Raw genomic sequence first — 12087 nt, forward strand, 5'->3', positions numbered from 1 at the left:
ACAATTTCTACATTGAGCCATCGATCCTGTCCTTGTGTGGAGTCTTTTTAGAAACGATTGGACCACACTCCGTCAAGTTGTTATACTGACCACAGACGATGTGCACCTGGAAAATGAGGAGTGCAGAATACTAATGAGACACTAAAACTGTCAGTCCGGAGTAAGAAGTCAACAACAAACACACCACAACACATGTTTCTTTTCATCTTTGTCCTGGAATCAAAAAGGTAAATCCTGAGATGAGAGGGTATGTAATGGGCCATGAAAAAGTATCCGTAGTGTTGTATTTAGCGTGACCTGAATTTGACATCCTGTGTGGAGAATAAAAAACTATGTTTACAGGAGATGTTTGATGTTTCCTGGTTGTGAGCGGGTGAGGAACCTGTAATGAGCAGGTCAGAGAGCACTCTGAGTTTCAGTATGCAGATTATAAAGGATCAGAGTTTATTAGATGGAAGATTATGAAATCGCTCACAGTCTATCTCCGATTACCAACAATATCACAGATCGCTTTATATAAGGACGCCATCATTCAGATTTATTCTAGTATGTCTATTTTCTATTTTTATGTTAAACTTTATTTAGAAATGAGAATTAAAATAAAGTTTAACAACACGGGTAAACTATGTACTAGTAGTGATTTGCGTGAGCGCCTTTCAGGGCATGTACAATAAACACATCGAGAATCAGTGTTGTTAACTTTTAAGCACCAGTTGCCTCCTGCTGTTTATAAAGGAAAACAGTTAAGAGAGATGTTGCTATCTTCCTACTATGACAACAAGGCAACATTCAAACAAGAAGACAGTCGGGAAATAGAAAAATAATGCTAATAATTCTATGTCAGCTGGGACAAAAGCTAACTAAATAGTCACGTAAAATAACCCCAATTGTTTTTCTCCATAAGTAAGTACAAAATGTTTTTGTTTTTACTTGTGTCCCTGGAAAAAAAAAAGAAAGAAGCATGTTTAATGCTCAAGAAAAAAAAACAATCATCTCTCAGGAAATTAGAAATAGTGTTCCTGCTCAGATTTAAGAGTTTTGTTTTTTTCTCTCAGTATTTCCCCTAATCTTGAGCTGGAAGCCTTGTTCAAGCGGCACTTCACCCAGGTGGAGTTTTACCAAGGGTCTGTCCTAAACCCACATGACCTGGCCAGAGTGAAGGTACTGACAATGACACTCCATCCTCTGTGGCTCAGAAGGAAACTGTTCTGTTTTGGTGTCTATAAAGTCTGAACTTACTTACTGATGTCAGTTGGGTAATGTTACTTGTTTGCTGTGTGATTTCCAGATTGAATCAGCTGATGCCTGTTTGATCTTAGCTAACAAATACTGTGCTGACCCTGATGCTGAGGATGCATCCAATATTATGAGGTAAATCAAAGCAGCTTCTTCAAAAATTACATTTTGTTTCTTGTTTGGTTTGTTTTTCAATTTATATTCGATGTTGTGTTGTGACGGAAGCCCTAAACGATTTTAATGCCTTTATTTTGAGATCACAAGTTAATTATTTTGTTATCTCGGGATAACAAAAGTAATTTTCTCGTGATAATGGGTTCATTTATCTCGAGAAAGCAAAAGGCAGATAATCAGATAAACAAACAAAACACTTCATAAGATTCATAAGAGTGGACTATGACATACACACACTGCTCTGTGGCGTGGGTTGGGAGTTTCAAAGCCAACCATAAGAGCCTTTAAGAACTTTTGATATGAGGGAATTTACATTATGACTAATTATTGTAAGGGGTAGGGTTACATAGAGTGTTCAACTTAAAGCAGACAAATAGAATAAGCTGGACTAACTGATTGGAGTGTGTACAGATTTCTCCTTTGGGGGTCCTGGAATATTTCCTTAGACATAGGGGGTTGTGGGAAAAAGGGTTGCTTAAATGTGTTACCCTCAGCAAAATACATTTTTTTGTGTTTTTTTTCCCCGACTAAACTAAACTAAGCTGAAGAACAAATAGAGAACCTCTAAAGAACCATATGGACTTAACGGGCTCTGTGTAACACTCTATTGTTCCCAAAGAACACCTGAAGAACCACTATTTGTGTAGGATCTTTATGAAAATGTTACTTTTAAGTTAAAATGTGTTCCAGAAATATACTCTATAAACAGTTTAATATGTAATAATCTGTATATATAAACCAGTGTAATCATGTAAAGTAATATTTACAGTCTTCCCTTCGGTTGGTACTATGTTGGCTTTTTGTAGTTTTAACTCCACCGGCTCATCTTTTTTTAACAATATGAAATCTTTGAAAATGCAAAAGGAATTTAGGATGAAAACTGGAAAATAAACAGCAGTTGGTAAGCTCTGCAACAGCATGTCCCCCAGACTACTGACAGGTAATTGGAAATCCAGACACAATAGGAATGGAATATATGAAATGTTACCAAATTAAAGTGAACGCCAGTGTTTGATATCAGTTCCCACTTTTTCCTGGACTTAAATTGTGAGTGTAAGCGAGCGTGTCGGAGCTGGCTCTCACTGTAAGCAGACATACTCTCAGCATGAATAAGCTCCTGGTGCTCATTTTCCCTTTTGGAAAAGTATCAAGAATTCAGGAAGAGAGGAAACATGAATCTGTTACAATTTGCACTATTTTCTTTCATTAAAATATACAACAAATGGTTTTGTCTTTAGCTTTAAATCTCTGGACATAAATGTAGACTGCCAGCTGCCCAGTTGTAAATTGTCTTAATAAAATACACTATATAAAGGTTTTCTTGGAGCTATAAGGAGTTTTTCTGTTTATGAATGACATAAACATGTCTGGAAAAAGTAGACACTGACACAGGAAAACTTTTTGCGAGTGTTCTCATTTTTCTTTATCCTTTTTGTCATCCTTTAGGGTAATATCCATCAAGAACTACCATCCAAAGATCAGAATAATCACTCAAATGTTACAGTACCACAATAAGGTTGGTACAATCTCTTACTTTTAATTGCGTCAAAGCTTTTTGGAGTCATTAATTAGATATAATGTAATGTTTGTTTTCGAAGTATTTTTGCATTTTGACATGGATATTCATGTTTCAGTTCATTTGGCCTGATACGATTTAGGCTTGAAAGATTTTATTGTTAAATCTTGTCTGTGTGTGTTTAACTACAGTTGGCATTTCGGTAAATCTACCATGTATCTTTTTTTTCTCCCTTTAGGCCCACCTTTTGAACATCCCAAGCTGGACCTGGAAGGAGGGAGACGACGCCATTTGTCTTGCGGAGCTGAAGCTCGGCTTCATCGCCCAGAGCTGCTTGGCTCAGGGCCTCTCCACCATGCTGGCCAACCTTTTCTCCATGAGGTCCTTCATCAAGGTAGCCACAGTTAAGATTCAACCATCTGTGCTCACTGGATTAAGTACAAAAGTATAGTTGGCCATGAAATTGTCTGAATAGATAATAATGATTATCCCAGATGAGGCCCTTGTGCAGCATCTGGTGAGTGGGTAGGAAAAAACTTTTTGTTTTTCTGTGTTCAGTTCTTTTTGTGATGGAACAAGCTTTCTGTATTTTGTTATACATCTTTGTTGTAGATTGAGGAGGACACATGGCAGAAGTATTATCTAGAAGGAGTAGCCAATGAGATGTACACTGAGTACCTGTCGAGTGCCTTTGTGGGCCTGTCCTTCCCTGTAATTTGCGAGTAAGTACACTGAAATATAGCCAATTTCTTTAATAAAAGTTAAAAGGTCTTTGCGGCCTTCTCTTTCTTTTTTCTTTTCTGCTACTTTTGGGTTTGTGTTCTCTTGTTGCACTGCAGAAATTTAGGCTTGGTGGCATTTAGCATTGTATTTTTAAATAAAGTAGTAAGGTACCCAAAATCACATGATAATCATCGTAACAATTGTAATATTTGGTAATTGTGACCTTAAGATAGTGGGATTTACAAAAAAAAGCCACCATCACCACATTCATAGGCCATTTCTCTACAAAGTCCCTGAATTACCATATTTAAATATTATAATTAAAATAATTATTTTCTCAACTACTGGATTTGTGAGTTGAAGACTCAAATAAACCAAGAAAAAAGACAACAAGTCTGCATTACTCAGGAATTATAAATCAGACCTCAAAGAAGAAAAATATGCCAAAGGTGATGATTTTAAGAAAACTACAAATATTTAGCCTGCATGAGGTCTAATTCTATCATTATTCTCTTTTGCAGACTCTGCTATGTGAAGCTAAAACTACTACTGATAGCTATAGAATACAAGTCTGATCAAAGGGAAAGCAGGTAAGTCAATGTGCTCACAGTGGATTGTTGAATCCATTAAAATTCATGGATGCAAAAACTTAAATACGCAGGTGTGTTTGCTGTCAGTGTTTGCTTTCAGTGATGGAGCTACTTTGAATCCGCTTCTCTGTTTGACTGCAAACACAAGGCGCCTTACAAAATGTGCTAAATTGGTGTCTAAATTGGTTTGTTCACAGACATCACAAGCGTTTCTGATAACATCCTGACAAATTAATGGGAAAGGTTGCAGTTGGTTTCTTTAAGCACTGCTAAATCTTTGTTTTAGTGGTTTCTCCGATGCACTGATGCTCAGTTTATACCATTTGAAGTGTCACTGCTATCTGCTTTCATGAACTTAATTTAATAAACAGAGGCTATTCTGCCAAATGAGTTGCGAAAAACTAATCCTGCCAGTGTGTGCCACTGCCAGTGATTAGTGCAAAGCCTTGCAAATTCTGTGATATAACTTTCCGCTGTGACATCTTTGGTCTATATATCCTTGCAGCACCCTGATAAACCCTGGAAACCACGTGAAAATGCAGGAGGGGACCTTGGGCTTCTTCATTGCCAGCGATGCCAAAGAAGTAAAGAGGTAATGAATGCGACCTGCAATTAAATGGTAGTAAAAGTAAAGTCTTGCTGTTATTTCATGCTGTTTTTTCCTGTTCTGTAGCCCCCATGCCATACAGCATCTCTATCCTACATTATTTCAATTGAGTTATAAATGTAGGTAAAAATGGAAAACATGCCCACACTTTATAAGAATGTAAGCAGTTCATAGGAGTGCTGTATAAGTTTATTACTGAGGTGTTCTTGACTTCTTGACTCTGTAGAAAAAAACACAGTAACTGTTATTAATAGAAATATATTATTGCCAATAGTGTAGTGTAGTGTAGTGTTGTTTGGTTAGTTTGGTGGGTTAGGCAGCATGTTGCAGTGCTTACATATGCTGGTTGCTAACTGTTTTTTGTAAGCTGATTATGTTAGCTGGTGATAGTAGTGTACTTTGTGGCTTGCTAGGTTGAAGCTGAGGAGCCTTGTTTGTTTGGCATGCTGCAATCTGTCAATGCTAGATATGATGATGTGTAGTTGTTTTGCTTGCAATCTGCAACTTGCCTTTTTGGTCAGGCGAGGTTTCAAAGACAGGTTGAAGTTTTCTGTAAGTATTCCATAGTGATTGCAAGCAAACTGGAACTCATTGCTGCAGACATAGTGAAGATAAAATGTCTGTAAATGTGTTATTTGAGCATGTTGGACACAACCTGACATGCCAATGAGTTAGCTTACATGGGATTCTTGTTTTTCTTCCACAGGGCACTGTTTTACTGTAAAGCCTGCCACGATGACATTACTGATCCTAAAAGGATAAAGAAATGTGGATGCAAGAAATGTAAGTGACTGCATATAAAACATTGTTTGACTTCATTAACATTTCTTCAGACTAAAGTGAAACAGCACGGAGTTAACAGTCAGCAGTGTGATGGTGTATTTACATGACCTACATAGCCATGTGTCCAAACCATTTAGTCCCTGCATTAATTATTCATTTCTTGAAACCTTGTAACTTGTGCATGAAGAAAGGTCATTGGATTTCTTTCTGCAGCCAAAACAAACAGGTGCGCTCCAAGTTTCCCTTGTAATACTACATGTTTGGGCCTGACATAAATACTTGCCCTCATTAAAGGGTCAGTTCACCCACATTACAGAACACAGATTTCAGCTGCTATCTATTGACGCAGAGTTGTGTTTGTATGTGCTGAAGTTTTGAGACATACTCTGCTTTTTCAGTGTGTGATTTGGGTGAACTGATTCTTTAAGTATTATAGTTTCTCAGGTAGACATCGTTTATAATGGACAACATCAGATGATAGTGAGAATGACTCAGCATGTATAGCCTATTCTCTTTTCCATTTGATTCCCTGTAATAGATAAACTGACAAGTGAGAAATCAACCTAATTAACCTGTGAATACAGTTTAAATGTTCATTGTGTCTGTATGCTCATGTGGATGTTTGCTATGTTTTCTTTTGTATAATAGCTGTCTGGGCTTTTAACAGTTCATTGATAACTTTGTGATGTTAACAGGCATTCAGAGAGACTGTTAACACTACAGGTACCTGAATGGATCATGTGTTTCTAGACTTTAAAAACACCATGTTTCACTTTGTTGCTCTTTCACTTGGATTTAATACAGTTTGTCTTGTCTTAACCATTAGAACTAACAGCTAATCTTAATATTTGATGTATTCTCTTCCTGCTGCTTGGGAACTTGACACACTTTCCTTAAAAATTCACTTTATAGTGATATATTGTGAGTAATGTGGATTCATTTCCCTTCCAAAAACACAGCCTGCTACCCCCGATTGAAGCAACCTGTTTGAATGTACTGTAAATGTTGCATGTACAATGGTTGATGCTGCCTGGATCCCCCCACGTTGTCATGTGCACATAGCAAATTGAGGAACAAATTCTACAAAAATGACTATAACTATCATAATACCTAACCACATTTATTCTTTTATTAGGAAAAAGCCAAAAAAGTATTATAACCTGAAGATTTCATTCATGCCTTTTTGAGTTAACAGTACTCCAGATCACCACCAGATGTCCTCACAGTCCTTTGACAAACACAATACCCCTGCAAGAAGAGCACAGCTAGAAAGCCACCAGGATGAGGAACATTTCCTTTGAATGGTTTTGATAAAAGGAATAAGTCATTTGACACACATCCCAAAACGATGTAATTCACTGAGGTGACTGCACAGTTTTTCCCAGCACATCTGATATCAAGAATGTTTTGGGACAAACAGCAAAGTTGTTGTGTTACTTGACAATGTCAAAATAATTTATGATCTAATACAGTTGGTGGAAGTGGAACATGTCATTTTTGTTTTTGTCCTTTCTGGATGCACTTACAGATCTATCTAAGTCCAGAAAACTGTTGTATGTGAGACACTGCCACTTTTTTTTTACCTTTTTGTTAGAGAAATGTCTGCCATCTTGCCTTAGCGTTTGAATCCATAACTAGAATTAGAAACCAGTACAGATATTTAAGAGATGTAAAATGTTTACATATGCTCAAATCATGTCTCATCACATAGTGGACATACAGTGAGCTTGTAGGGGTCATGTTGAGGTGAAGTCAAGTGGGAAATTATGGGTATTATTATTTCTTATGCTGCTGAAAAAGTTAATGACCTGCCCTATCCTCCCACCCCCACTCATTTCACATCTTTACCCCAAAACCACAAGACTTTATGACCTTGTGATATTTTCCCTACTAGTCCCAGAAATGACCCAAACCTAATAAACCACAAAAAGTGGAAAAAATTCAAAATTCCTAATCTGACATTTGCACGCTGTCAAGACTATCTTGTGCATCCCAGCAGCAGCCTTCCTCTGTGCCCTGTCTTGCCTTTGTCCACTCTTCCTCCAGAACGACCCTCAACATTAACCTGCTCTTCCTCTCCTCTCGTCTGAACCCGTGACTGTAGCCAAGATGGCCGCCTACAAGAAAATGAGACTGGCATGTTGTTTTGATTGCGGCCGCTCAGAGCGGGACTGCTCTTGCATGCCAGTTAATGTGCGTTGTAACATGGACTCCCCTCAACGCGACATCCCACTCTCTGCTGTCTCTGTTAATGATTGCTCAGCCACTTTACGTGCCTGTAAGTTGTCGCCATGACATGTGCTCTTCAGTGTTTGTAACATGCACTAGGTTAACCGTACAGTGTGTCTTTAGCGTGTGTGCCATCTCTCTAGCAGCTGTGTTGTTACGTCATGGATATAGATGTTGCTTTGCCTGTGTTGCTACTTTTGGAGGTGACTTTTAACTGTCGTGAAGCATGCCAGTAGACTGTTTTGCTGGTGTTTTGTCCGAGAATGTGAATTCAAATTGACCTGTAGTTTAAATTAGATCAACGGTCACTAGTGCTAAATTTTGCAGAGTGTGAAAACTAGTTCTCCCCTGAAAAATGGTGTGCTTCCCCCTCCAGTGACCTCGCCAACATATTTCCAAGAAAATGAAGCTGAGGCCATGAAAAATGTACAGCTGTGCATCCCCTCCACAAATCTCTTGATGCACACTTAAACTTGGGAATCCTGGTGGAGAATTTGCATGCATTTCTTCAAATTAGGTGTTTTGATAGGAGTGTACAAGCGCTATAATGATGTCACTGGAGAGGGTAACTTCAGTTCAAGAATAACCTAAATATTTCACTACTGTACCCTCCAGAAATGGGTGAACAGGATAGGATTTGAGATATTTCTATGTATAAACGCAACTGACAATTAATTTAAAAAAGGGCGGTTTTAAGAGCTCCTGAGGGGATCTTCTGAGGGTAGCAGTACATATTGAGGTTAATGTACTGGTTTTATTAAATTAAGATCAAAAGCTTGAACAACCACTGGGGGTAAAATCTCCTAAACACATTCAGTACACAAACCAGTGTCCTATTCAATGCCAACGGAGAAGCTCTGGATTGAGTTTTTAGTCTTGTGATATTAATATGAATGAATGATATTGATGGAATAACAATAGAATAGAACTGGATTGTTTTGGATTGCAGGAGGAATAAAACACAACAGAATAGCGTTGGATCGTATTGGACTTTAGTGAATTAACCTTAACTGAATTAAGCTTCATATGAATTCTTAATTCAAGTGTGATTCCCCTTTAAAGCCAGAGGGCATGTTAAATTGTACTGATGTATCGCAGTAGGCATGAAGAATGTGTCTGAGTTCGCAGAGCGTTGATACAATTTGCTGGAAAACATTGTAGACTGTCACACAGTTTTAGTGAATGTTTCTTGATCAAAGACCATTCTGTGTATAGTTGAACATCTCTGGGCATTTCCACCCTTCAACATGTCTTCCAGGGTTGTGTGCTGTGAGCACCGCCCGGCTAGCTAAGCTCAAGCAGAGCTCCGCAGTTGCTGTCGACACGGTGCGGGGAGACGCGCAGAGCGAGGCCTTATACGGCCTGACATGGAAATTATGTTTGCATTTTCATTTTTGGAGTGCTACCGGTTGTCATGAAACTCAGCCTGACAGTTTCTAACCACCAGGCAGCCGAGTGTCCCCGCCCCTCTCCTACTCTCTCGTTGTGGGACAGATGCTAGCCTGTTAGTCCTGTGACTCTGCTCGCGCCCTCCGATTGCAGGCGACAGATGCCAGGACCAGCAAGGTCCCTGTTTGAACATTGCTGTCACTGTCCTGCCTTAAGCTCAATGCATGACCTTTATTATAAGCAAGGGGTTGAAATAAGGTACTAATGAGCATGTGTGGGACTCACGGCTCCAAAAAGTGACTCACATAAAGTTCCATGCATCCGTGTAGGTTGTGTCAGGCAGTGCAGACGAATGGGCTTTTTGGAAAGAGGAGAAAAAATAAACCTAATACTATTTATTTATGAACAAGAACACATGCAGTATTGTCACATATTGTAAGCCTTGTTACATGCATACCTCCTGACAAATGTTAATGCAGGTCTACATAGTGAGCACACATGATTTCCATGTCAAAAGACAGCTAGACAAGTTAAAACCAGGCTAAATTTGGTTAACATTTTTAGGCATCAAGGTTAAACAGCAATTTAATGACTATATTTCAATGTGTGCTGTAGTAAGGACCTTCTTCACATTGATCCGTGGTCATTTAATGTTGCTATATGTAACCTTGATAGAACTGAAACAATTAGCCGATTAATTGACTGGTCAATCAGCAGAATCTGCAACTATATTGATAATCATTTCATTTTTCCAAGTGAAAATACCATACATTCCCCAGTTTCCTTTTTAGGATTTTGAATTGTTGATCGGACACAACAAGCTATTTGAAGACATCAGCCTGGGCTTTATGAAATGGCAACAGGCATCTTCTAAACTATCTTCTGACATTTTACAGACCAAACAGTTAATCGATAATGTCTCTCTAACCAAATTTAGCCCAGGTTTAACCTCAACATCTAGATGCCTTTTGACTTGCAAATCACCAAACGTGCTCACTGTAACACATCAAACATGACTGTTCATATTCAGCAGGTGACCGCCTACAAACACTGACAACGATCCTCTGTTAAAGCTAACTGACCACATGGCTAAAAATCATATTCCTAACTGACCCGTTTTATTTCTCATTGCTTTGTCCATGTTGTCTTCAAGGCACCACTCTTTTATTAAAGTGCCTTAAAGAGAAATCTCAGTTCTCCCAATTGTCATTTATAATTTGCTTTCATTACAACCTGTTCCTCTCTGTAACCTCTCATCTGTCTCTGCATTCTTCTCAGCTAAAAATAGCTATAATGGATATATCAAATCAAGTAAGTTTTGATTTCCATTCTCTCTCTCTTGTCATTTTTTTCTAACCCTTCCACTTGTGCATTCTCAGCTATCATCACTTGAACTGTCTCTAACCTGCTGTATTTCACTGTTTGCTGCTCATCACTCTGTCCAGTCTATCATCATCCATCATTATATTTTATATGCAAAGCATTAGGAAAATTGTTTCTGAGTGGTTTGTGTTGGGTATCAGTTACAGCTCAGCAGTAGATGGTGCTACTGCTTCACTGTGTGGTGTATAGCTGAAAAATACAACATTTAGAGTAAATGTATGCAAGAATTTATAATGGAGATTCAGACAGGAGGCATTAAAAAAAGAGTTAGTCTAATATTTTCTCAGTTCTCGTGTGTGTGAACAACGTGGGCCGTCCACTCTAACAGGATCTGTGATAGGCAGCAAATCTGCCACAATGTGTTGTCCCAGGGAAGTGCTGTGCATGTTTGACATGGGGCAGATGAATAGTGGAGGTCTGGAGCAGAGAGGATAATCTGCTAGACAGCTGACTGTTGAAATAATCATCTCTATTTTCCAGTTTTAGCTCCTAGCCATTTTTTGGAGTAAGGGGAACACTTTTCCTCTGCTTCCTTTTGTCTATGTATTATGTTATCCTTACCAGTTTTACCTCTAGTGGAGCTGTAAGCTTTCACATTTCAAATAGTCAAGTGGATACGAGCTTGTTCCTCCCTCATCAGGCATAAACTGCATACAGCAGCTAGTGGTGGTTAATTCACATTGTCACCTCCTTGTTCTTATGGCATAACAATCGCTACAACACCTGAAAGCATATTTATTAATTCATGTTTATTATAAATATCAAAGCGAATGTCAAATCCAGCATTTCATTGGTGGCTATACCAAGTGGTTAAGTGGTGTTTAATAAAAATGAGGGTTTTTAATTATTCAGCTATTAGCATTCTTGTGCCAGAAAGAATTACCCCCAAAAACCAGCGATTATGCTTTAATTATGATAAGAGTCACAAGATGTTTTATTAACATACACACTGCAGGTCTTATTGAAGTCAGTTTTAATCAAATCATATCTTGTGGTTAATGTAAAGACCTGATGGGTTAGTTCACCCAAATCACAAAGCAAGCATTTTATAACTTCCCCTCGTGGTATCTACACATGCAGATTGTTTCAGTATCTGACATTTCTGCCCCACCCAACACAATGGAGGTGAACTGAATTGTGTTTGTGGTGCTCACATCCAACATCAAAAAATCTAATTCAATCAACAGCAAAATCTCTTTTTGAAAACAAAAAAAACCCTAGTTTGAATAATCTAAAGAACATACTATAAACAGTCACGTAACCATTTCTTCAGTAAAAAGTAGTTCCAATGAAAAATTTAAACAGTGAGGCCTGAAGTAATTTTTCAATGTTGTGAACACTACATAGAAATTGTATTCACCTCCATTGTATTAGGATGAGGCTGAATCTTAGACCACTATCTCAAAAACTCTTTTTTTGTGATTTGGGTGAATTGACTCTAAAAAAGCTAAGAATCC

General features: G+C 38.2%; 1 protein-coding gene across 5 annotated transcripts in view; it reads left to right on the forward strand.

The window, feature by feature from the left end:
* The window catches only part of LOC118329061 (calcium-activated potassium channel subunit alpha-1-like), an 89655-nt gene that overhangs the window by 56495 nt on the left and 21073 nt on the right, over positions 1-12087 (forward strand). For 2 of the 5 annotated variants that reach the window (XM_035663052.1, XM_035663035.1), the window contains exons 11-21: positions 1056-1161; positions 1289-1371; positions 2857-2926; positions 3165-3320; positions 3539-3648; positions 4171-4239; positions 4745-4831; positions 5553-5629; positions 6542-6550; positions 7734-7907; positions 10526-10558. In XM_035663052.1, coding sequence (XP_035518945.1) covers positions 1056-1161; positions 1289-1371; positions 2857-2926; positions 3165-3320; positions 3539-3648; positions 4171-4239; positions 4745-4831; positions 5553-5629; positions 6542-6550; positions 7734-7907; positions 10526-10558 — 974 coding nt within the window. The remainder of the gene's footprint in view (positions 1-1055; positions 1162-1288; positions 1372-2856; positions 2927-3164; positions 3321-3538; positions 3649-4170; positions 4240-4744; positions 4832-5552; positions 5630-6541; positions 6551-7733; positions 7908-10525; positions 10559-12087) is intronic. The other 3 variants (XM_035663044.1, XM_035663019.1, XM_035663026.1) reach the window with 3 other exon arrangements.

Source organism: Morone saxatilis, unplaced genomic scaffold (assembly GCF_004916995.1).
Source record: "Morone saxatilis isolate NCDOM2014 unplaced genomic scaffold, NCSU_SB_2.0 Contig1, whole genome shotgun sequence".
NCBI classification, from domain to species: Eukaryota; Metazoa; Chordata; class Actinopteri; family Moronidae; genus Morone; species Morone saxatilis.